Source organism: Phalacrocorax aristotelis, chromosome 3 (genome assembly GCF_949628215.1).
Source record: "Phalacrocorax aristotelis chromosome 3, bGulAri2.1, whole genome shotgun sequence".
Classification (NCBI taxonomy): domain Eukaryota; kingdom Metazoa; phylum Chordata; class Aves; order Suliformes; family Phalacrocoracidae; genus Phalacrocorax; species Phalacrocorax aristotelis.
Window position 1 is genome coordinate 115,357,764 of NC_134278.1, and position 25,833 is coordinate 115,383,596.

General features: G+C 50.3%; 1 protein-coding gene across 1 annotated transcript in view; it reads left to right on the plus strand.

Annotated features, from left to right (window-relative positions):
• The window catches only part of AARS2 (alanyl-tRNA synthetase 2, mitochondrial), a 20,287-nt gene extending 1,868 nt beyond the window's left edge, over window positions 1–18,419 (plus strand). The window contains exons 4-22 of the mRNA XM_075089149.1: window positions 474–668; window positions 1,198–1,342; window positions 1,786–1,931; window positions 2,236–2,344; window positions 2,944–2,982; window positions 3,724–3,835; window positions 4,382–4,509; window positions 5,224–5,374; window positions 7,180–7,349; window positions 8,348–8,461; window positions 8,979–9,119; window positions 9,764–9,901; window positions 10,298–10,407; window positions 14,050–14,158; window positions 15,625–15,747; window positions 16,178–16,288; window positions 17,155–17,238; window positions 17,379–17,489; window positions 17,865–18,419. Of these exons, the coding sequence (XP_074945250.1) occupies window positions 474–668; window positions 1,198–1,342; window positions 1,786–1,931; window positions 2,236–2,344; window positions 2,944–2,982; window positions 3,724–3,835; window positions 4,382–4,509; window positions 5,224–5,374; window positions 7,180–7,349; window positions 8,348–8,461; window positions 8,979–9,119; window positions 9,764–9,901; window positions 10,298–10,407; window positions 14,050–14,158; window positions 15,625–15,747; window positions 16,178–16,288; window positions 17,155–17,238; window positions 17,379–17,489; window positions 17,865–18,029 (2,401 nt within the window). The 3' untranslated portion in view covers window positions 18,030–18,419. The remainder of the gene's footprint in view (window positions 1–473; window positions 669–1,197; window positions 1,343–1,785; window positions 1,932–2,235; window positions 2,345–2,943; window positions 2,983–3,723; window positions 3,836–4,381; window positions 4,510–5,223; window positions 5,375–7,179; window positions 7,350–8,347; window positions 8,462–8,978; window positions 9,120–9,763; window positions 9,902–10,297; window positions 10,408–14,049; window positions 14,159–15,624; window positions 15,748–16,177; window positions 16,289–17,154; window positions 17,239–17,378; window positions 17,490–17,864) is intronic.
• Window positions 18,420–25,833: the final 7,414 nt, after the last annotated feature.

The following is a 25,833-nucleotide window of genomic DNA, read 5'->3' on the forward strand; positions in this document are numbered from 1 at the left end:
TCTGAAAGCTGGCAATGGTTGCTTTAGTATGAGGACGAAGCCATTGCAGAGAGCACTGCTGTGCCTTGGGTGCTTGTTCCAGGCTGTACGTGGGCTTTGGACCCAAGGCAGCCAGCTCTGTGCTGCTCTTGGTGTTCAGCCTTGTCTATTGTGATCAGGCCTTAGCTATGCTGGAATTCTCTCCAAGGAGGAAGGCAGATCCACAGACCCAGTGGAGAGCCTGCCTCCATCAGCAGGAGCCAGACTCAGTTTGCCAGCCAATGTGGGCAGTGGGTAGGATCCTGTCTGGTTTGGTCTAGCTTGTTCCTGCTAAGGAGAGTAATTCTGTGTGAATAGAAGCAAAGGAGTCCTAATGTGTTTGGTTAAGTTTGTAGCAGTCAGAAAGGATTCCTCCCTTCCAGCTTTCTCTGTGATATAGGCTACTATGTGCTTTCTATGTGTGCCCCTGTGCTGCCACCTGTTTGCCTTTCTAGGGTGCCTGCCAGTCATGTGCTTCCTTTTCCACTGAAGGACAACTTCTGGGAGATGGGGGACACAGGTCCCTGTGGTCCCTGCACAGAGATACACTATGACCACGTGGGTGGTGGCAGAAATGCTGCAGCACTGGTGAACCAGGGCAGCCCTGATGTAGTGGAGATCTGGAACCTGGTCTTCATGCAGTATAGCAGGTACCTGGCATCTGGTCTGAACTCCAGAGCCTTCCTCCCTTGCCTGACTCCGAAGTCATACATGTATATTCTTAGGCATCTCACTGCTTTCCAGGAGGTGGCAGTACAGGAGCAAGAGGGAAGCTGTGGAGATGTGGCCTCTGTGACTCTTGGTCCCCTTTGGTCTATTTGTCCTCCTTCATCCTCTGCTGCCTCTTCTCCCTCACTGCCAAATCCCAGAGGTCTCCTGAGGTCTGCAGCAGCCTGGAGAAACCTGCAGAAGGAGGAGAAGGCCTTGGGCCCCTGTTCAGGGAAGGCCTTTTTCCCTACGTTGCAGTTTGTCCAGACTCTCTTGAGGGTCAGATCCTGGCTGCCTGACAGGGTCAAGGCAGGCTGCTGTTAATCTTGTCCCTGAGCTTCCTTTTGTTGGGTCACCTGCTGTTTCCATTCCCTGTCACTCTCCCATTCTATTTGACTCACCTCCTTTTCTTTGCCCCTGAACTGACCTTTGCTTCTTTTTTGCCTTTTATTTTCCCTGGCTGGCTGACAGAGAGGTGGAGGGGAATCTGCTTCCCTTGCCGCAGCACCATGTGGATACAGGAATGGGCCTGGAAAGGCTGGTGACAGTTCTGCAGAACAAACGTTCCAACTACGACACAGATCTCTTCACTCCCATCTTGGATGCCATTCACAAGGTGACGGTGCTTCTACTGAGAGCCACAGCTAAGCAAAAGCTTCTTGGATCCAAACTGCTTGCCTGGTACCATAGTAATACCTTCTCTACACATGCTACCGTGCAGTATTTTGAGACAGGAGGTTTGTCCAGCCAGGTCCAGAGCGGCATTCTTGGGAAGCTAGGGAGAATTCCAGGTTGGAAATTGCTGGGATATCAGCACTGCTGATCGGTTTTCCTCCAGAGTTTCCTAAATTCCTCAGTGCCAGGGCATTGGCTGACCTGTCTTAGTTATGGAAGTCTTGGTATGTAATGCTCTGGAAGGCTTTAATGAGCACATCTTAGATGTACAAGGTTCGGTGGTAGTTGAGAAGCATGATGGCAAGTGCAGCTGGCTGCCTCTTGCTTTGAAACTTTTCCTTCTTTCTTTTTCAGCCATTCATTTCTCCTTACTGTCTCTTCTAGGGCTGCGGGGGGCCCAGATACCAAGGTCTGGTTGGGGATGCTGATGTTGGACGTGTGAATATGGCCTACCGTGTGGTGGCAGATCATGTGCGCACCTTGTGCGTGTGCATCGCCGATGGCATCTACCCAGGTCTCTCTGGAGCAGAGTAAGGACACAAGGAAATGGCATGGGGTCAAGGGAGTTGGGCCTAGAAAGGAATATGGGCAGCCAGAGGGAGAGGTTCTGGTGTGAGCCCAAGATAGGGAATGCATGAGCTTTGGGAAGGCAGGAAGGTGAGAGCCTGGAAGAGGTTCCAATCTGCAAGCTCATCCTTGGATGTGTGTAGAGTGTGGGGAGCAGCTGGCCTGTGTCAGTAATCAGGCCAGAGGAGCTGTGTCAGGCTGTGCTGGATGTGGGAGCTGGGCAGGGGTGCTTACATGGCTGCCTGCAGAATCCTGCTCTGCTTTCAGGCTGGTGCTGCGTCGGATCCTGCGCAGGGCTGTCCGCTTCTGTTCTGAAGTCCTTCATGCTCCACCTGGGCTCCTAGCCTCCCTGGTGCCTACCGTAGTGGAAATGCTGGTGAGTAAAAACTGTTGCCTTGGGTGGGGAAAGAATATCACACATGTCCCTTTCCTGTACACTGTCAGGAGACAATCTTGGATGTGAAGGAGCTCCAGGAGGGTGTATCTGGTGCTATGCATCACAGCAGTAAAAATCTCTTATCTCCTGATCGTTTGTGATTGAAGGGAGGGGGCCTAGTGTGACCGCCGGTACAGTTAGCACAAGCGTGTGTATAAGTGTATGCAAGTGCATGTTGTTGTTTTCCGAGGGCAGCAGCTTCCAAGCTGTCATATCTGGTTAAAGCCATCTGAAATTGGTCCCTGTGAGTACTAACAGCATCCTAAAAGACAATGCTTTCTTCCTATTGTGAATGTGTGTGCTTGCCAAGAGATGCTGTGCAGGGGCTAGCAGAGGTGGGTCACAGAGAGATAGCCAGGAGATGGCAGCTCTAAGTCCATGTGTGATTCTTCCCCTGCACTTCTGTCCCTGTGGCTCTGCATGGGGTCTGCTTTCACACTCGCCTGCCAGAGAAACCTCTACAAATGCTCCTGGCATGCTGTGAGATCCCTCAAGGAAGATGTTGAGGAAGTTATCGCTAACTGAGGCTCACTCCACAGGGGGATGCCTATCCAGAGCTGATGAAGAATACAGACCAGGTGAGCAACATGGAATCTGCTGGAGAGAAACCCTGTCTCATTAGCTTTGTGAGGCACTGCAGAAGTCAGCCCTTCCTTGGGACTTAGCTGGAGGAGTTTGCATAGCCTCCCCCATAACCATGTTCTCATGGGCAGGCTGAGATGTGCTGGGAACATGTTTGTATCGTAGGCACGAGAAGTATCTCTGGCAGATCTCTTTGTGGGAGCTCTACTAGATCTGTACCAGGGACTGCATGTCCTGGTATAAGGCAGCTGTTGCTCTAAAAAAGCTAGGATAGCTCTTTTGTTGAGTGTAAGTACAGGCTGTCCTAGCCGGGGTACCTTTTGTCCAAAGCAGATTGGCGATTTAAGGCTAGTCCTGACTTGCTTCTGCTGAGAGCAACTGTGAATTTCTCTGGCTGTTCCAGCCATGCAATTTTAATCGGGTCACAGACATGAATGACCAGGAGTATTTGTCAGCCTCCAGCCTTCCGCAGGTGGATGGTCAATATTTCCTTGACAGGAATGGTGATAGGAGGCACAATGACTTTGGCACTGTTTCATATTACATTGCAGCCATGTTGTGATGGATACTTACAGGACAAAAAGGCTGGTTCAGGCAGACACAGCACCCCCGTTAGACACCTCCTTCATGTGTTTTGAACTGATTGTAGCAGGGAGCCCCGTGGTAGCAGGGCTGAGCTGAGGTGGGAAACACCCTGAGGTGTGTTTTGGCTAACCTTTCTTCTGATCCTTGGGCAGATCATGGATATCATCAATGAGAATGAGGCTGCTTTTCTGTCCTCCCTTGAGCGTGGGAGGCGCATCATAGAGCAGACAGTGCAGCAGATGGAGCCCTCCACAAATTTCCCGGGTAAGTCTCCCTCCTCTGACAAGCTGCACTTAAATGGCTTGATCCAGGTCCTTGCAAGCATTGCAGTCAAAACTGTGGTGGATATCTGCCTCTCCCACATGTTTTCAGTGACCTTCTAGCCCCAAGCAGAGGCGCAAATGTTACTCCTTTCTTCAGATTGCAGTTGTTTTCTAGTACTTTGTTCTCACAACAAACTAAGCACCAGGAAAGTTAGAAATGTTCCCTTGCTGCTTTATTGACTGGTTGACTGGGTCCTTACAAGACACAGCTGAAATAAGGAGTTCAGTCCCAGCCAGAGCAGCTGCCTGTCTAGATGTGCTCCACTGAATTTTAGCAGGAAAGGGGCTCTGGAGCGTCATTAATACTCAGTCCCATACAAGAACTGCATAGTTTCTCTTCCCTTTCCCAATACCAGTGCAGTTCCATGCAACACAGGTGAATCCAGTTACCAAGGCACACACTAGATTGGTGTCATCAAAGCAAATCTTGAGATGCCTTTGCTTGCTTTCTTCACTCATAGCTGATGTCCTTCTTTTTGTCCTACAGCTGAAGTAGCCTGGTCTATCTATGGAAATTTAGGATTCCCTCTGGATCTGATTGACCTGATGCTTGAAGAAAAGGGAATCAGTTTGGATTCAGCTGGTTTTAACAAACTTGCTCTGGAAGATGCAAAGGTAAGAGGGAGACTCATATTGCCAAAAATTCAGAGCCTTCCCCTCTCCTGTGAGTATGGAGGCAGAATTCCTTTCACTACTAAGGCTCTTCAGATGCACCAAGGGCCATGTGGCCCTTCCCTGAAGGGGAAGGGGTTTTGAAAGAGCAGCAGGGTCACAATGCCTTTCCTTTTGGGTATGGGACTGAGAAGTACTGGCTGGTGATTCTCTCCAGATCAGTAGAAGTCTTTTATGATGCTGACTGTTGCTAGAGTGGAGGTTATTATAAAATTATATAGGTTAGGAGTGTCCTCTGTCAGTCATGTAGTCCAACTCCTCACACAAAGCCCAAACAGCAAGCGATTTATGAAGTTTATAAAATCTCCTCGGTCTCTGTACTGCTGGAAGACTTGCACTTCCCACCCCGTGCAGTAATCGGTTCAAGGCCTTGCTCTCCTGAACTTTAATGGCCTGGAAGTTTCACAGCTACACAGCAAGCTGTGCTTGGGGGGATTGTGTTAGCTGTTGCTTATCGCCTGCCTCAAGGCTGGCGATATTGAGTGCTTGTGGGGTTTGAGGGAATGGGGTTGGTTTAGCAGCAGCTTCCATCAGCCTGGATCTAAACAAGCCTTTTCCAGGAAGGTGGAAGAAGTTGTTCCTAGACTTACAGCTCCAGTTAGCGATTTGAGTGCCCCCAGGCATCTCCCATCTAACTGTGTCTTTGCTCCGCTGTAGCGGAAGGCTGGTGGCCCACAGACAGGAAGGCTGAAGGACATAAACACGTGCCTTGATGTGCACTCGCTGGCTCAGCTGCGGAGCAGCAATGTGCCTGCTACTGATGATTCTCCAAAGTACTCTTACACGCTTGGACAGCGCGGGCAGTACGGTAAGTGGCCAGGTCCTGTCTGTAAGGCAAGCTCTGCCTGAGGGCGCTGGAATCCCTCACAAGACTGCTTTTACTGCCTGACCTCATGCATGCAGAACATGTACTTTGTGGTTCAAACCTGCCCGCCTTGTTGCTGCATCTTTTCTCTGCCCCTGTACCTCATCCCAAAGTAGGTACTTTTCTTACTGCTGTTGGTGTGTCCCCAGGAAGGCTCTGGGCTGGTGACAAGGCTGGGTTGGTATTACTGTGAAGTGGTGAAGCAGGAACTGTTGATTTCTGCTAGAGGTAAGTCTGTCCCCAACAATTAGGCTTATTGGTGTGAGTGCTAGGGAGAATGAAGAATAATTACGCAAAGCCTTTAGGTAGTTTAAAACCGTGCACTTGCTATTACTTTGGCAGACCACTAGGTGGCAGTGCAGGTTTTTGTTTAGGATAACTGGGGTTGCTGATGCTTCAGGGAAAGCATAAAACTAAACCACAAAAAGTAAGAGGTGGTGTGGTTGTCACAAACAATTAGAGATAGCTGTGTACAGCAAGCTCCCTCTTACCCAGTGTGCTAGGGGCAAACCACATTAAGCAGAAAGTGAGGCAACTCAAACTATATATACTACAGCAAGAGCATAATGGAGGGAAAAGAACCTAGCAGCGACACTGGCTGGAATCTCAAGCTAGCACTGTCCCACCTCCTCAGTCACTAAATCATAGAATAATTGAGGTTGGAGGGGATATCTGGATATCCAATCTCTTGAGCAAAGGAACATCAACTTCACAATCAGATCAGGTTGCTCAGAGCCTTGCCCATTTAAGTTTTCAGTATCCTTAAGGACAGAGATCCCACAGCTTCTCTGTTCCAGTTCTTTATCACTCTTAGTATGAAAAGGTATTTTTGCTTATATACCACCATAATTTTCTGTAGTCTACATGTAGCTTCACAAATCCTAAAGAGGGGTGAATTGCTACTCCTTGACCTGCTGGCTATGTTTGTGTTCATACAGCCCAGCAGGCGGTCAGTATTCCTTGCTGCAAGGGCACCCTGCTGACTCATGTTCAACTTGCTCCTGAGGATCCCAAAGTTTCTTTCAGTCCATTTCTGTAGCCTGCTGAGATGCTTCTGAAAAGCAGCCCTGCTCTTCAATATATCAACCAGTCCCCAGAAATTTTTGGCCATACACAAACAGGATGTGGGTACATCCCGTCTTGTCACAGATGGTCATTAATAAAGATGTTAAATGGTTTGGGCCCTAGTATCAGCCACCAAGTAGCTCTACTGGTAACTGAATATCAGTTGAATGTTGAACTGTTGAGCAATTCTCTGTGGGGCCAGCTGCCCAGCCAGTTATTCACCCACCTGATGGTCTACCTACCCAGATTATGTCACCCAAATTTGCCTTCAAGTAGGCTACAGGAGAGCATGTCAGAAACTTGCTACATCAAGGAAGGTGACATCCCTGTCTTCTTGTCCACCAAGCCAGTCATAGCTTCATAGAATGCAGTCAGGTTGGCCAAGCATGCAGTGTAGCAAGATACAGACAGGTATGTGCCACATTTTGCTCTGTCAGGCTGATGTGGACCCAGAGGTGGTTACCTGCTACCCAGCAGGTCTGTCACTAAGTGAGGGGTGACTTGGTTCTAAATAACAGATCCATTGTCCTTTATGCCAATAGCTGCTGTTCTCCTACTGAGGCAAAGGAAGTTGCCAGCTTTCAATATATACCTGGTGTTGCATGGGGAAGTGACCCCTCCTTTCATGTTTCAATCTGACAGGGTGTATGCACTAATCACTGTCATATTTTTCTCCCTGACAGAGTTCAGCCCATGCCAGGCCACCATCCTGATGCTGTACAGAGATCAGTCTCTCCAGAAGGAGGTTGGGGCAGGGCAACGCTGTGGTGTCATCTTGGACAGGACTAACTTCTATGCAGAGCAGGGCGGGCAAGCCTCTGACCAAGGCTACATGATACGTTCAGGACAGCAGGTGAGACCCTTTGGTGCCTGAAACCAAGGCCACTGTGGATACTGAGGCCAGACAGACTTTCCCAAGTGATGGACTGTTTTACTGTGTTAATTTGCAAGCTGCTGACTCGTGACAGTTCCCTTGGCTTTGCCTTGGGGTTGGTGGAGTGAGGGAGAAGTAGCAGTAACTTCATGGAGGTGGACTTGCTTCTCTGGTTGTCTTTCTGAGCCCTTTGCAATTTCTTCTTGCTGGGGAATACTGGAAAGTCGTCTTCAGTGTGCTGCACTCTTGCCAGCTGGGGCTGCAATGCAGAGAGAAGGCAATCAATGATCAGAGAGCACAGAAGCTGAGTAACCTGTCTGGCCAGTCCTGGATGACTGCAAGCAGTGCCCAACCTGAAATTTAGTGCAAAACCTCTTATCCCTCCCAAAAGCATAAGGGAGGACCTCCACCTCTGCAGCACGTTCTTCAGCCTTGCCAGAGGGAGAGCTTTTACCCCTCATAGGAAGTTATGTGGGGTGCAGCTTTTTATCCTTCCCACATTCCAGCTCTTGAGAATCCCCCCTGGGCATCGATGCCACGTTTTTAGCCTTGCAGAATGTGGTAGTGCCTTGCTCAGCACTTCTCAAGCTGAAGCGGAGATCAAGTTTCTCTTGCCAGCCTAGTGAGGCAGAAATGGCACCTTGGATGTCCGAGACCGGCGCCTTGGCAGCCGGTGTCCATTTTCTTATGGACGAGCACCCTTGTTAGGAAAATTCCTCAGCTATGGGTGGTGTTGCTGCCCCTCCACTGCAAGCTGACAACCTCAACATGTTGTGCAGCGAGTGCCTGGATGCAGGGTAAAGCCTGAGGCACTCTGGTTACACTGGCAGTAAGTTTGTCCCTGCTTTTCCCACCCCAACCCTTTCTTTGAGAGATCCGTGTAGGTTGTGTTTCCTAGTCAGATCAAGCAGGTGTCTAGCACAGGTCTTTGAATGTTCCCTGTGTTCTAACTCATCTTTCTGTCTCTCTTTGCTCAGGACATACTCTTCCCTGTAGAATCCGTTCATCTCTGTGGTGGTTACGTGATCCATGAGGTCACTGCTCTGGAAACCCTGCATGCTGGGGACCAAGTGCAGCTTTTTGTGGATGAGGTGATAACTCCCTGCTCATAACCTTTTCCTAGCTTTGCCTTGAGAGTCTTCTGATGTCCTGAGTAACCCGGGCACAACAGAACCTTGTTCCTTGTATTCCTGAGACTGCTTTTCATTGTGATGTGCAGTGGGAAGGAGACCTCACAAGTCACTCTGTAATCTTATGTGAGCTATTGGTCTGCCCAGAAGTATCCAGCCTACCCATTTCTGCTCTACAGAGGTGATCCCATGGGAAAAGTTAAATCTGCCCTAAATTCATAATTTCATAATTATAAATGAAATTAATTAGTAATTTATTGTATATTTGTATTATTGTGTATTATGTGTATAATGTGTATTATGTATAAATTCATAAGTGACACAAATTCATCTGACACCTGTGCTATCCGCTGTTTTTCTGCTCCATCTTGTCCCGTCCCCTTGCATGCAGACTTTCCCATATCTCTTCATACCATCCTCTGGTCCCCCAAGATATGGAGAACCAGCTACCCACTTGCCAACTTGTCTGTGCTTTCAGGCCCAGCGGCTGGCCTGCATGACGAACCACACGGCTACCCATGTGCTGAACTTCGCGCTCCGCCGCGTCCTGGGTGACAACACAGAGCAACGAGGGTCCCATGTGACAGCAGAGCGGCTGCGCTTTGACTTTGATACCAAGGTGGCTCTGGACTTCTGTTTTCTTGTTCTCAGCAGTACCAACATCCTGGTACTGGCCTTCTCTCCAGGGCTTTTTCTCCTCTCACCATAATCACTCCTTTAGAGACAGGTCACGTTCTATATGAGCAATGAAACTTGGCCTCCTGGACATAATTGGCATGACTTTGCATTGACCTGACTCTGAGCAGGGCTTGCTGATGGGATGAATGGGGGTCAGAAGGGAAAGGACTTAGGTCAGTCCCATGGCCACTGGTCTTGCTGAGTAGTGTAAATGGGTCTCTGAGAGATTCACCAGCTTGACTATGGCATGTATCTGATGTCTTTGCTGGTCATCCAGGTGAGAGGGGTTGGGAACTGAAAGCTATTGGGTCGGGCTGAGCACTGGCCCTGGTAACCTGTCGGTCGTTGCAGCATTTTTCTTGAGTTTGGTTAATGCTTTTGGATCGAAAGTCCTTATCCCTTGTAGGAGGAGGGGGTGGGAGGGCCATGATGCTCACAGTTTGCTTTTATAAGAAGCGAAGATGAGACACAGGGGAGAGTGGTGTGCCCAAGCTGCATTGCCTAGGGACCCTGCCCCAGTTCTCCCTCCTTTGTTTTGTACTTCTCAGGAAGCTTCTCCATAAGGTGGCTGATTTAATTCCTCAGGGCCCTGTGACTGTGGAGCAGCTGCAGCAAGTGGAGCAAGTGGTCCAGGATGTGATCAAACGAAATGAGGTGGTTCATATGGCTGAGGTGCCCCTCACACTGGCAAGAAGAATTCAGGGACTCCGTGCAGTGGATGAGGTATGACAGGATGGCAGCATGCACTTTCCTGAGCCTTCTTCAGCAGGAATCATCTGGGTCACAAGAGGTGTAGATGCAACAGGTTTCTGACACCCCAAACTCAGGAAGGAAAATAGGACAGAGGTGAGATCTCAGGAGCACCGTGTTGTAAAACGTGGAGGCTGATGATGCATAGGCTTTCTGCTCATTTCTTTAGACCAAAAGTTTGTAGTGTCACCCAATTATTTGTTTCTTCCCAAGGTGGCTGGTTGCGAGGGAGAAGCAGTGCTGCCCCTGGTTCTGGGGCTACACCGGAACAGGGGAAAACTGAGGCAGCAACCCAAAGCCATGTAGTTAGTCTGTAAGTGCCCCTGAAGGACCATGTTGTTAGCTGCTGATCCCTGTCTCCTCTGTCAGGGGTATCCAGATCCAGTGAGGATAGTATCCCTGGGGGTCCCTGTGGAGAATGTGCTGACCTGCGACTCTGAGGCTGCAATGCAGACCTCTGTGGAGCTCTGCTGTGGGACGTAAGTGACTTTTACTTGTAGTTAGAAGGTGTGTTTGTGGGCACTGGTGGCTGAGGTAGAGAGAGTCTTGCAAGCTCCGCTCCCTGTCCCTCTGCAACTAAGTTTCTTCACCGGAAGGATCTCATGAGGATAGGGTGGGCGAGTTACAAAGCTTTGGAAGTCCCAGGGTGAGAAACATTTACTGAAATGCAAAGCATTTCTTCTTGCTTCATAGTCTGAAACCAACCTGGAAGTTGCAGGGTGCCAGCAGAATGTGGGAAGGGGGTGTGTGGCCTGTCACAAAAGGGCTTTGGCTTTGGGGTTGCAGGAAGGCTGGGGACGCAGCAGGAGACTCTGAGGTGGTTATGAGATCTTGAGACCACTCTGATTATCTTAGTTATCTTCACCCTATTCTGCTTTTAACAGTAATGAGAGTAGAAGAGTATCAATCTTAGGACAGTGCTGACACAAAAAAAAAAAGAAAAAAAACCACGAACAAATTGGCCTTTGAGCAGATAGAGCTGAAAATGAGCAAGTTTCTAGTCATGAGATCATTCTTGTGGGAGTAGTGGGACAAGAAACTGCATGGGAGTGGAGGTGATCAGTTCTTGTGAAGCTGTCTGAAATGATTACTTGTGGTAACAGAATAGGGAATACACAGAATTGTATAGGTTGAAAAAGACCTTTAAGATCATCAGGTCCAACCATAAACCTAACACTGCCAGTTCACCACTAAATCATGTCCCTAAGCACCACATCCAAACATCTTTTAAATACCTCCAGGGATGGTGACTCAACCACTTCCCTGGGCAGCCTGTTCCAATACCTGACAACCCTTTTGGTGAAGTAGTATTTCCTAATATCCAGTTGAAACCTCCCCTGGCACAGCTTGAGGCCATTTCCTCTCATCCTATCGCTTGTTACTTGAGAGAAGAGACCAACAACTGCCTCATTACAACCTCTTTTCAGGTAGTGGTAGAAAGCAGGAAGGTCCCCCCTCAGCCTCCTTTTCTCCAGACTAAACAACTCCAGTTCTTTCAGGTGCTCCTCATAAGGCTTGTGCTCAGGACCCTTCACCAGCTTTGTTGCCTTTCTTTGCACACACTCCAGCAGCTCAATGTCTGTCTTGTAGTGAGGGGCCCAAAACTGAACACAGTACTCGAGGTGCGGCCTCACCAGGGCTGAATACAGGGGAATGACCACTTCATTAGTCCTGCTGGCCACACTATTTCTGACACAAGCCAGGATGCTGTTGTTGTTTTTGGCTACCTGGGCACACTGCTGGCTCATATTCAGCTGAGTATTGACCAACAGGCCCAGGTCCTTTTCTGCTGGGCAGCTCTCCAGCCACTCTTCCCCAAGCCTGTAGCGTTGCATAGGGTTGTTGTGGCCCAAGTGCAGGACCCAACACTGAGCCTTGTGGAACCCCATACAGTTGGCCTTGCCTACCAATGCAGCCTGTCTAGATCCCTCTGTAGACTGTTCCTTCCCTCAAGTAGATTCACACTCCTGCACAACTTGGTGTCATCTGCAAATTTACTGAGGGTGCACTCAATCGCTTCATCCAAATCATTGATAAAGATATTAAACAGAACTGGCCCCAACACTGAGCCCTCGGGAGCACCACTTGTGACTGGCTGCCAAGTGGATTTAACTCCATTCACCACAACCCTTTGGACCCAGCCAGTATTTTACCCAACAAAGAGTACACCTGTCCAAGATGTGAGCAGCCAGTTTCTCCAGGAGGATGCTGTGCGAAATGGTATTAAAGGCTTCACTGAAGTCTAGGTAGACAACATCCACAGGCTTTCTCTCATCTAAGTGGGTCACCTTGTGATAGAAGGAGACTAGGTTTGTTAAGCAGGACCTGCCTTTCCTAAACCCATGCTGACTGGGCCAGACAACCTGGTTATCTTGTATATGCTGCATGATGGCACTCAGGATGATCTGCTTCATAACCTTCCCTGGCACTGAGGTCAGACTGACAGGCCTGTAGTTCCCTGGATCTTCCTTCTGGCCCTTTTTGTAGATGGGTGTCACATTTGCTAATCTCCAGTCAACTGGGACCTCCCCAGTTAGCCAGGACTGCTGACAAAGGATTGAAAGTGTCTTGGTGAGCACTTCTGCCAGTTTCTTTAGTACTCTCAGGTGGATCTCATCTGGCCCCATAGACTTGTGTGTGCTTAGGTGGTGTAGCAGGACACTATCCATTTCCCCTTGGATTATGGGAGCTCCATTCTCCTCCCCGTCCCTGCCTTCCAGCTCAGGGGCTGGGTGCCCAGAGGACAACTGGTCCTACTATTAAAGACTGAGTCAAAGAAGGCATTAGGTACCTCAGCCTTTTCCTCACCCTTTCTCACTATGTTTCCTCCCACATCTAGTAAAGGCTGGAGAGTCTCTTTAGCCCACCTTTTGCTGCCAGTATATTTATACAAGTACTTTTCATTGCCTTTTACAGCAGTAGACAGATTAAGCTTTAGCTGGGCTTTGGCCCTTCTAATTTTCTCCCTGCATAGCCTCGCAACATCTTTGTAGTCCTCTTGAGTTGCCTGCCCCTTTTCCAAAGGTCATCATGTCACCCACAAGTCCTCTGTGAACAACAGGTCTAGCCTCCCCTGGTAGGCTCACTTACCAGCTGTGTCAGGAAGCGATCTTCCACGCACTCCAGGAACCTCCTAGACTGTTTCCTCTCCACTGCATTGTATTTCCAGCAGACACCTGGTAGATTGAAGTTCCCTACAAAGACAAGGGCTAGCAATCATGAGGCTTCTCCCAGCTGCTTGTACAATAAATACATCTGCCTCTTCACCCTGGTTGGGTGGTCTGTAACATACTCCCACCATGACATCTTGCCTTCCTGGCCTTCCCCCCAATTCTTACCCATAAACACATAACCCTATTGTCACCATCATTAAGCTCTATACAATCCAAACTCTCTCTAACATACAAGGCTACCCCACCACCCCTCCTGCCTTGCCTATCCCTTCTGAAGAGTTTATAGCCGTCCATGGCAGTATTCCAGTTGTGTGAGTCATCCCACCATGTGTCCATAATGGCAACTACATCATAGTTTTCCTGCTATCCAATGGCTTGCAGCTTCTCCTGTTTATTGCCCATGCTGCTTGTATTTGTGTAGAGGCACTTTAGCTGGGGTGAACCTGAGACACTGTAGTTGTTTTCATATCCAGTGTTGAATAGCCAAGGAGGAAAGGGGAGGTTGTCAGTGCCCTGTGACTGCATGACCACCCTGTGACTAGAGTCTACTGGCCAGTCTGTGAGCTGGCCTGACAAGAGAGTGGTAGAGTTGGAGGAAAAAAAGTTACTCTACAAGGTTCATTAGTAGCTGAGTAGAAAAGAAAAATCCCAGTTCATCCCACTGCTGAAGGAAAGGAGAGAAAAGCAAGGCAGGACTTGGCTGTTATGCACCATTGGACATCAGCCTGCTGGGTAGGTAGCACAGGGGTTCCTCTGGAGTAGCCTCAACCCTGCTGTCTCTTGCCTGACAGGGTACCATCAGGGTTTTAGGGATGGGAAGGGATTGAAGCTATTGGGATTGGGGAGGGGCTGCTGGGCTTGAGACTTGTCTAAAATGAAAGTAAGCTTCCTGATTTCTGTTTCCAGGGAGTAGCTTGTTTTCTTTCCTGTTCTCTGCTGACTTTGCAGGCACCTTCTACAAACAGGAGCTGTGGAAGATCTGGCCATCATCAGTGAGCGTCAGCTTGTTAAAGGGATTAGCCGTGTCATTGCAGTGACAGGGGTACAAGCCAAACAGGTAAGAGAAGGGGAACTTAGATTTCTGCCATGTCAAGGCAGTGCCAGAAGGACCCAACTTTGTAGGTTCCTGATTAGACAATTAGCTTCCCCCTGCTTTGGTTGGAGCCTCCCCACTATGCCTGATCTGGTTTCCTCCTTCACCCCTGGAGCCAGCTCTGCTGCTGTACCTAACTGTTCACCTCCACTCCCCCCATCCTAGTTTCCTGTCTCCTTGACCTTCATTCCTCCCCTCAGACACCGTTTTCCAGGACAAGAACTTGGCACAAAATATCAGGAAGTCTCTAGATCCTTTGTGCTTTGATCTCACCTCCTGCCTATCACAGTTGGATTAGCACTTTATGGTTACTGGGCTCTGGCTGCATTCTTACAGCCCTTTTGCTTCTTTTCTGTAGTCTTTTTCCTGCTAAACTGTGGTTCTGGTCTGTATGGGTCTGTATAGAAAGTAAGCAACCTATTATTGTGTCCATGAGATCACTCTGTCTTCGGAAAATCTGGAAGTATCGGGGGCCCTGCAACCTTGCCTGCTTCCTTTAAGGCTGGAGTCAGTGTGACTCACTGTCAGCAGAACTGGGAAGACTAAAGTCCACCCCTACAAATCTATTGCTTTTTGGCTGGCCGTCCCCTGTGCATCTGTGTCCCTAGCAAGGCTTTTCTTGGTGCAGAGGAGTGAAAAGCTACAGGGCACAACTGCAGGCCTTGCTGGAAGTGCTGACCTGGATAGCCCCCAAGAGGAGCTGTGTGCATGTGTTAATCAGACAGGGGAGACTGCAGGCATGAGGGAGTGACTTGAAACAAGGGATGTGTATCTCAGCTAGGCAAAGCGGTCCTCACTGTCCACAGCTTTTCTTACATTCTCTCTGCTGTCCCATGCTGAAGTCTAGCAGGACCGTCATGGCACAAAGATCTGGCAGAGAGGAAATGCTCCAAATCGTAAGGATTTTCACTGATGAAAAAAGCTCATATTAGCTTTTTTTATTAACGGTATTATTGGTGTTGGGCAAAGCAATAAGAATTGCACCAAGAGCAGCTGAACTGGTCCTCAGGAATTGTGCTTGAACAGCTAATGAGTTTTGTTTAGTTTTAGTGTTTCTTTTGTTTCTTCAGTCATTGGTTTCAACATTGCACTTGCTAATTAAAAAAGAGCACTAAGAAGTAAACAGGGCTCCCAAGTTTTTTTCATTGAAATCCTGATCATTTGGTGTGATGTACTGAGGAAACATAAAAGCACGACAATTTGGTCCCCCGGGTGTGACCATCTAGTGTTGGTTGCAAATCTAGAGAGGAATGTTCTATTCCAGAGTCTCTTGAGGATAATCATTCTTAAAGCCTCTGTCTGTAGGTGTCTTCCCACTGGATCCTGAGCAGTACTTCAGTGGTTATGAACCTGCTGCCTTCCAATTTCTTCATCCCTGTTCATTCTTTCTATTGCTGCATTTGAAGCATTCTCTCCCTCCCTCTCCCCAGGCCCGGGAAGTAGGCCAGTGCTTAGCTATGGAAGTGGACTCTGTCTCCCTACGAATGAAACGGAGGAGCACCTCTATTCCTGAGATGCAGAACCTCTCCAAAGAAGTGGGCCAATTGACAAAAGTAAGGATTACACTCCTGTACAGAAAGATCCTAGTGTGGGCTCTGTACACTTGAGGCACATGACTGCTTCCCTGCCAGCTTTGCATTTTACCATGGTCAATAGCAAGGGCATGTTGCTACCTCCTGGTGCCACTTTGGTTGCAAAGATTTCAACCAGTGTCTAGGTTGCCTCTCTTGCAGATGACCTACTGCCACAGGGAGTGTGAGAGAAGATGGTGGGGAGGGTAAAACAGTGAAAAAGGGTTCCCAGCTTTAGATCCCCAGCTGAAAACAGAAAGCTACATGCCACAGTGTAGTTACTGGCTGGCCTGATCACATAGGGGTATTGGAGTGTCTGGGAAGGGGCCAGGCTCCAGCCTGACCTCCCAGAGAACTAGCGGTTTATTTCTAGGTACAGTTTAGTGTCCTTATACAGCAAATTGTCTTGCAGGTGGTGGCTAGCACTGCAATGCCCCAGTGGCAAAGAAAAGAACTACAGGCTATCCTCAAAGCACTACAGCGAACAGCCAACACAGCCATCAAGAAACTGGAGATGCAGCAGGTACTGTGGCAGCAGCACACTCACTTGCAGCCTGCTAATAGCACTGTGTGGCATACACCGGTGGAACTGGTGTCTCTGTCACACTTCACAGCCACTCGGTCACTAGGGTCCTGTTGGAAGGCAGAAGAAAGCAGGTACAATCACACATGGTGTAGCACAAGCCCTGTGTTGGATTGATTTCACTGGCATTAACCAGGGACATAATTTAAAATGCAGTGAATGACTGAGCTTTTGGCACCTGCAGTATCCCTGTGTGTCTCTGCCTGTGAGGATGAAGAACCCAATATCAGCACTTTTGGCAAACAAGAGCAGGTGGATAGGTATCGCTTTGCTGTTTATGCAGGGAGGTGAGGTGGCCCTGAAAATGGGCTTTACAAGGTCACGCAGTAAGGCAGTAGCAGGACAGAGTCTTTTTCCCAGCAATACGGATATTGCTGTAGCTTCCCACTGCATTTGTGTCTTGCTAATTTATATGACTACATTAAAAGCCCTTTGGAATTGCTTACTCATGGCTTAGTGTTCTAAGTGAGAACTATGCTTAAAGTAGAAGCATATTGCCACAGGAGCCTGCCTGAGACATGTGGTAATATGTAGATCCAGGGGAGAGGCTGGGGACTGAACAGGTCACTGCCTATTCTACTTTTGAAAGGGGTTCATCTCTGCTTGCTTTTGAGGAAGGAGAGTTGTACAGGTCTGCATGTGGAGACTTCAGTCTGTCAGTCTTACTTCTGCTAACATACATCGCCCCCTCTATTACACAGAGCAGCACCTCCATTCCTTATGTACATATGTTACATACGTATATCCCTATCCAGCCCACCCTGTGCACCTGTAGCCCCTCAAGTGCTTTGTGTTTCCTCCTCCAGGCTGAAGAGAAGGCCCAAAGCCTGCTAGCAAAACATTGCAACCAACCTGTCATCATTGATACAGTCCCAGCTGCGTCCCTTTCTGTGAGTAATCCACATTATTTGTTGCCCCAGCAGTACCTCAGGTGCTGTATACAGTAAGGGGGAGCTGCTGGGCGTGTTTGCTGCTGCAATGCCAGTATCCTTTGCTGTGGCCTGACCCCTCTTCTCTCTCCCCCTCATAGATCCTAATGAAGGTAGTGAACCAGCTGTGTGACAAATCTCCTGGCACATCAGTCCTGCTGCTCAGCCCTCAGATTTCTGGTGAGGTGCTGTGTGCCTGTCAGGTGTCCAAGGTAAGCAGAACCCTGATAGATACATGGGTACCTGCCTGCAGGGGGGACTGGACCTGCTTTTGAGGCTTTTCCTGCGATTCTGCCCAGTGTTGGTGGTTAATTGCACAGGGGTAGGGCGTGAGATGACCATACCGGGACCAGATAGGCTTTCATTTTTTGCTGGGCACAGATACCCCTGGATACTCCAGGCCGTGTTTCCCCATGGGCAGGACAAGCATTAACATGTAAGCTCAGCCTTTGTGGTCCTCCCAGTCATGACTGACTCAGGTTAGTGAGGGCCCAGGCTGGGTGAGGAGAGAACATTGTTGCCTTTCTTCTTCCACACTGCAGAGTGCTCCACAGTCCAAATTACATTGCTCTGTGTCTCTTCCACAGAATTGCCTCCCCGTGTTCTCTGCTGCTGACTGGGCCATGGCTGTCTGTACACAGATGGAAGGGAAGGCAGGAGGCTCTCCTGTTGTTGCTAAGGGCAGTGGAAATGCCAAGGGCATGCAGGGAGCCCTGACTACTGCACTGGAGTTCGCTCAGAGTAAACTCTGAAATACCTGTGGTGCTTTGGTGGCAGGACAGCTGTATGCAGCCCAGCTGCAAGCTGCGTAGGCACTTGATGCAGAGCATGTGTTACGCTCTGATCTGAAAGGTTTAGCAGCTCCTGCACTGAACATTGCTGCAACCACTGCATTGGAGCATTTGGCTTCTGGTCATCAGGGATCAGCAGAGACCCTGCTCCTGATCCCATTGGCAGAACGATGCTGCCTGTTCTCAGCATGGACATTGGGAGTTGAGCCTTGGAAAGCCCCAGTTGCAGCAGCAGATCCTACTTCTGGAACAGTGCGGTTCTTGCCCCAAGACCAGCACTGAGAGGCCTCATGAGAGCATGGGGAGATGGCACAGTGTTATCCTAAAGCCATTAAAAGGTAGAGAGTGTTAGATCCTCTGATGTTGCTTGTTAGCTGCACCTTTTATTTTTCTTTCTTTCTTTCTGCTCTGTTCTGGCAAAGGGTTTTAGTCTTTCTCTGCAGCCCCACAAGTCAGCATGCACTCTTGTAAGCAGTCCTGTAAGTAGAACTCGGGACATTCCTCTGATTACAAATGCTACTATAATTAAGAAATGGGGAGATAAGTTCCCCCAGTGCCTGCAGGCTCAGCTTTTTCAGCCTATGCTTGTTGGGCTATGCAACAAGTAGATCTAAAGCAAGTCCTCAGTACTGAATCAAGGAGGGAACAAAATCACCCCAGCCTCTACCTCTTTGCTTTGGATGAATGTTCTTATCCTTGTTTCCTCCTGCCACTCCCTTGTAACTCCTTCCTTCTCACACTGCCTCCTGGTTTCTTACTTACCAGCACCTACCTAAAAACCGTCATGGATTTGGTGAGTTGTGAGAATGGCGACTGTTGCTGTGTTGCAGCATGGAACTCCTTGCAGCAGGACACTTAGCCTTGAGGTGAGCAGGTCTCCCTCCTAAACTGGTCGCTTTTCACGAGCACTAGCAGACCTAGCAAACTTAACTCATAAAGACATTTCAGACTTCAGTGTTAGAGTGATGTCTAGAGCTCTTAGCCAACGCACCATTATTTTAGATAACCTGTTGACCTAAACAAAGAGAGACCACAAATGGTAGCTGATGCAAAGGTGCAACAGGGTAGTGATACAAGGAGGTTTCACCCTGTGAGCAGCAACAGCGGCCTGACAGAGATGAATTTCACCAGCAGGTAGGTGTGCCTGGCACCATGCAGGGAGGTAAAGGAGGCAGTAGCTGTGTGCTTTTGGGGAGAGGGGGAGGAGGGGTGGAAGCACAGTGTTGCTGATGGATGTGGAGCAGGAAATGGCTGTCACATAGATAAGGATTGGTTAAGAGGATTTAGTGGAGAATGGCCCAGTCTCCTAATGAGAGACTTCTTCCACTTTTCTTAGCTGTCTGCATGAGGGGGAGAGGGTGAATAGCTGCTGTGAGCATAGTGTCCTCTGCTTTCTCTTTTCAGTGAACAGATCACCTGGGGAAAAAGGGAGGTTACTTACAGGCATGACCGGAGGACACAGGGTTTTTTTCCATAATCCCTGGCTGTCCAGCCCAATACCTTATATGTGGTCCCTAAAGCTTCTCATCTTTGCAAAGTGCCAGGAAGCTGGGTTTGTGCTTGGCTAAGTGCCTGATATAAATATAGGGGCTTGGAGACAGAAGGAATGGGGAGCCTTTAGGGGCTGGTGGTGCTCCCCGCTATCTTTCTCTGCTCCCCCAACGTGCTGACAGCTACAGTTGCAGCAGGACTGCAGACCTTACTCGTTCAGTAAATGCTACTTCCAGCCAGAGAGCTTAAAGCAGGTCTTGTTGCAAAGGGGGTTATGAGCCAAGGTACCTGGGCATCTGTTCCTGCTGCCAAGAGTTCAGCCACCAGAGGGGTGCACAGGCCTCTTTCTTTCCTCACCCTGCCAGTGGGGCAGATTGCTGCTTATCGAAGACTCTGCCTGTGTTGCCATACGCTGCAGCAGAGCAGCTCAGTGCTTTCTCAAATTTCTTTCCATTTCTGGATGCAGAGGTGCTGCTGGTGCTTATAACATCTCTGCAAAGAGCCTGAGCACAGGGGAGAGCTGGAACATCCAGCCCAGCACTTCAGGGACCTTGTGATGAGGCTGGTAGAGTGCTGGAGAGGGTGTATGGAGTCCCAGGGGATGGTTCATGCTGTCAGTTGAAAGCAGCATTAGTGCCCAGTGTTGCACAGCTCCTGTGTTTCACTTGGGCCATAGGGGTACAAGATGTAGGGAGGGGAAGGGGTCCTCTGTCTTACCGGGGAAGTGCTTTCCTGGGGTGCTTTTGTGTTACTGTACTAAGAGCTGCTATAGAATGTGATGGCTCCTTTCAGTATTGGAGAGTAGGTATGAGCAGGAGAAGAGGGATGCTGGGCTGAACTGCTCCTGCACCATGCTCCAAAAGCAGAGCCTGAGCTTGTCAGCAGCAGCCTTATGAAATTAACCTACTTTTGGCCTGACTTTAGCTTAAAACCCACTGAATTTTGCTCAGCCCTTTAAGGGGCAGGGGTCTGTGTGCTGACCTTCGAGGTAATGCCTTTACTGAGAGGGAAGTTGAGCTTCCCTCATCATTCCCCTGGAGGCCCAAGGGCTGTTGCTGCAGAGGCAACCGGAGCGGTGCCCCTTGGGGCTGTTGGAAGGAGGTCCATCTCCACTGCAGAAGCTGCTGGGCTCTTGGCACTGTGCAGTGAGTGAGCAGCAAAAGCCTGATGGCTCAGCACCCCAGCTCTGCTCTCTCCCTCCCATGTCCCATGGGAAAGTGGCTCCCTGCTCTCATCTCAAGAGTGTCAGACTCAGCCTTAGAGTGAGAAATAAGCCCCCACCCCCCAAGCAGGGACACTACGGGAAGGCTTAATGTTCCTGCAGCCAATTCCAGGACATTTGGACCACCAAAAGGTGTTGGTTATATGACAGCAGTTACAGCTTGGCCAAGGAATGGTGGAAGGTGGGCGATGGGAGAGGCCCACCACAGCCTTACACTGCACAGATGTCAGCCAGCAAGGGTTATAGGGCTCCTAAAGCAGAGTAGGGGTGTCGATCTGGCCATCCTCTGTGCCGTCTGTGGGTGGTCTTGAGTGACTTCTGCAGCCGGGCTTTCCAGAAGGCAGCCCAGAGTGGCAGGAGGCTGCTGAGGACCAAGTCCCACAGCTCATCAAACGGCTCTGGAGCTGGTAGCAGCACACCTTTGAGCAGGGAGCACTCAACCACCCAGCTTCTCTGCCCATGGCTGCCTGTGGGGTCAGCTGAAAGACCTGCTCAGGCTGGGGGAGTTGCTCTGCAACAGCCACACAGACCATGTGGTATCAGGCCAGTCCTATACCATCTCCACACCTGTTTGGTATCGGTGTTTCCCAATGTTTGCACCTCCAGCTGGAACCACAGCCCCTTCTCTGAATCTGCAGCAGCTCTAGCACCCCCTGCACCCAGGGGTGCTACATCTCCTGCACTGCCTTCCTATAAATGTTAAAAACCACCTGGTCAGTGGGCAGGGCTGCAGCCTCCTGCGACTGCACTGGCTCTTCTGCCTCAGCCAGGGCAGTCTTGGTCTCCAAGCAGGAAGGTCATCCTATTTTCTTTCTCCTCCTTTGCTGCTCTTGGCCTTTCTGGGCATGAAATTCAGTATTTCCTTTCCTCTTTCTGAGCCTGCAAGGATTTAAGTGGGTCATCAATGAGGTCACAGCATAACCAAGTCATGATCTTACTAGATCCTGTAAGTCCAGCGGTACTAAATGTGCTCTGTAATTGAAGGAGAAAAACGAACTTATCCTACAAAAAAATACTTTTGATGAGGCATCTGTGGTGCCCATATAACCCCAGGCCAGTAGAGTGGGTTGCTGCAGTAGAAATGCTATTTTTTGAGCCATGGCGCTGCCAGGCCATTGCTGATCCCAGGAGACAGCATTTCCTGCTGTTCTCCTGGCGAACCCCCAGTGCACAGACTTATGTCCCATCTTCCCCTTTCCCTGGCACAGAAGGGCAACACATGCAAGTCCCATGCTGCAGCCACATTACCACCACGTTTCAGCCTGAGACGCTCCATTTCAGTGGTGGGTCAAGCAATGCTAAGCTGGAAGAGCTTGGGGGAATGAAACATGAGTTTTAAATATAGCTCTTCAGCCAAAATAGCAGCCTAAGTTCACTTACAGTCATCAAGGAGCTAAGGTGTGAGCAGTACCCTGGGCGCATATTTGTAACTCCAAACACGTGCACACAGAGGGATGGCAAGAGTGGGAAACTAATTAGAGATGATGGGTTTTTTTGCTGTGAACAGGTGCTGTCAGGTTGGCAACACCTCCGTAAGTCCAGATGGACCCTGAGGTCTCTTAAGGACACATGCAGTGCAAGGGCTCGCCAGTCCCAATCCCAAGCAACTACCTGACTTAGGCAAAAAGGGAGCAGAAAGTACACATTTGTCCCTTCTCGCCCACTTTGCTCCAGGAGCTTTGCTCTGGATAGCCTGGGCTGCAGGGTGAGAAGCTGGCATGCAGCACCTGCGAGAAGCCCAACTCTCTGTAGGCACCCCTGCCACCCCCAGTCCTGGGGCTGGCTGCTGTAGGGACCCGAGGCTCTGCACCCTGGGTCCCATGGGACTCCCTGCAGGAAGGTGCTGGGGTGATAGTAGTGGTAGCAGAGTAAGCCACACAGAGGATGCCAAATGCATGCTGAGCCACAGGCTCAAAAGCCTTGGGGCTTGGTCCCTCATGGCTGGAGCTGAGCATCTCCTGGAGACACCAAATGTAACACAGCATGTCCAAGCCTGAGCACTGCAGTGAGGGGGAACAGCTCAGTGGCTGGTGCAGGGAACCAGGGCACAGTTCCTCCCCTACTGGGACACCTCATCCCTGCCACCGGTGCCTGCAGGAGATGGCCAGTGGGCACAAGGAGCAGCTGGGGTCTCCCCATCAGCCATGACTACCTCCCCTTGCTCTGGGGATAGCAGCAGTAAGTGCTCTTCTGGCTCACAACCGAGCATGGCACTGAGCCCCCAAAGTCTGCAGGCTGAGGCACATCCCCAGGGACAAGCCCACCAGCAGGCAGAAGCAGCAGATCCCCTACACGTGCAGGGACACCCTCACATGCCTGCACAAACCTGCCAGGCACCTGCCTGCACTTACTCAGGTCTCACATCTCATGATTTCAGGTGTAATTTCCCTCCTGTCACCTGGCAACACTGGAACAGGTTGCCCAGTGAGGTTATAGATGGAAACTTTCCAGGTCAGATTGGATGGGGCTTTGAGCAACCTGATTTAGTTGAAGATGTCCCTGCTCGCTGCAGAGGGGTTGGACTAGGTGACCTTTAAAGGTCCCTTCCAACCTAAACCATTCTGATTCTACATGCATATGCGTGGGTTTCTGGGTTACACTTGTAGACTCTCACCATCACACTACTCCCCTGTGGGTTTCCCCGCTCCCACAGCAGCCAGGCACCCACACCAAGCAGCACCCACGGCGCAGGCAGCTGCTGCACAGCATGCAGAAGGCTGTAGTGGTGAACCCATGAACCCAGAATATTTGTGGCAAGGCAGGACGTCCCATACCTTGGGAGGTGCTCAGGGCCACCTTGAGCTGGTGCTGCCACTCATCTTCTGCATCCCAGCTGCCTGTGAAAGGAGGTGGTGACCCTACTAGAGGCATTCAGCTGAGAGACAGGCAGTGTGTAGGGCATGCAGGCTGGGCAGGAGCAGCCCCTGGGCCTGGCAATGAGGGGCAGGAGGTCTCTGAGTCCCCAGCTCCTAGAGACTATTGCCAGGGAAAGAGCTGGCCTTAAACCACAGCAGAACACCACCCGCAGCAGCGTGCTGCGAGCCCACGGAGGCAGGAGAGGCATTTCACAGGGAATCCCAGCAGCTTGCCTTTGCTGCCTGCCCTTCACGGCCAGCCGGTTCCCTGCGTGACAGCGCTGGCACCTTGCAGTCAGCTCCTCAGCTTGGATTGCAGATGGCGTTTCCCTGCTGCTTGCTGAGGGAAACGGTTTGCTTGGCTGCAACCAGAGCTCCTCTCTCCTCCAGAAAGTGCTGGGAAAACCCATGGGACTGGGAGAAGGACTCTGCTCCCCCTCCATCCTCCCCACCACCAGCATCACCACCATCCAGCCCACCATCAGGAGCACCCTGCTACTGAGCCCACCCTCCTGACAGGGGTGCAGCCCACTGGAGGGAAATCAAAGGATGAATTTTCATTGATTTGTGCCATTCTGGGTCTCTAATCTACCAGAGGGTGGATGGTGGGAGCCCAGGATGTCAGCATATAGAGTGTGCCCTGAGGCTGTCATGATGTTACCTTGTCTGCATCCAGATCCACTATCCAAAGAGCCATGAGCTGTTGCATCAGCCACACACTGCTGAGCCACTCACCCTGCTGTCATGCAACTAGAGTTCCCAGTGGGAAGATGAGCAAAGCTACACCCACAACCAGCCCCAGGCACTGGGGTGCTGCTGCCCACCATGTGTAATGGTCCCCCTGAGACTGGAGAAGGGGATACAAGGAGACCCTGTCCTGCAGGGTCTGCTGTGGGGGAGACTGGAAGGAGCTCCATCTCACCCGGGTTCATATTGCACATGGTGCCTCTCTGTTGCTCTTGCAAGCTGGGGGGCTTCAGAGTAAGTTGTGGAGTCCTACCACCCACAAGTATTAAAGACTCCCTTGGAGGCTGTCAACTTTAAAGTCCTGCTGTAATTCCAGTCCAAATTCCTTCCTACGTTTTCAGCTGGCTGTGTGGTCCCTGTCCTAGAGCTACTGCCATCAGATAGTCTGATCTTTCCAAGACGCTCCAGCCTGAATCTGCTGCAAAAGTCCCTGAGGCTATGCGGCCACTGGGTTATTATTTGAGTCCCCAACCAAGATCCCTGCATCGCCTTCTAGTCCTTGCCCAGCCTTGTCTCATGCACTTCCGTCTTGCTTTGCATCAGAGGTGGCCCGGGCTTGAGCTCCAGAAATGGGAAGATAAATCTAAGCCTACGTAAACCTTCTTTTCACATGGTGAGGAATTATTTACACTCGGGTTGGGATTTGCTGCTCTACTAATTTTGTTGTCTCGTTTGCCTGTTTGTCCCACATTTCAGACAGTGTTCCCTCCCTCCCCCTTCCTTCCCTGCTGCCCCCACTTGTAGGTGCCTTTCCTCCCTCCTCCTCCTCTTCCCAGCTGGCTGGGTTAGGTAGGTGCAAGATGAAGCCACGAAAGGAAGATAATCCATCAACTCAAATATCACCAAGTTTTAAAGAGAAAGGGGAAAAAGATGCAAAACTAAATGACCTTTAAAGAAAGCAAGCTCTTAGGTTCCCTCCCCCACCCAGAGGCAGCTCCTCTGCTCCGCTGTGACCTTCTCATCCCTGTCCCAGCATTTATTTATAAGCACCATCAATAATTAAGAAGCTGCCTGCCTGCCTGCCTCAGCTGCCGTGTTGACAGAGACATCTCTGACGTTTCCTGGCTCAGCCTGGCTGCATTGCTCACTTGGGATTTTAATTGTCTTCCCCTGCCTTGTTAGAAACACAGGAATCACCCACCTGGAATAGACCAAAGGCCTGGAGAGCCAGGAGAGCTCCCTGCAGCAGGCTGGTCACCCCGAGAGCGACCCGAGAGCTACTAGCCCTTGCAGCCCCACAGCAGCAGCAGAGGGTGGGATGTCTGGGGTCTCCCTTCTACGGGCACCACTACTCCCTACCAGAGTCAGGCTTCAGGAGAAGAGACCCCTTATCCACATCCAAGGGCCAGGCAGCTTCCACACTGGTAGCTACTTGCTGAGAAAATGGCAAGCAAAGGCTCTGTGGAGGGAGCCCCCAGCCCCAGGGGAGCAGCATCACCCTGGGCACCCA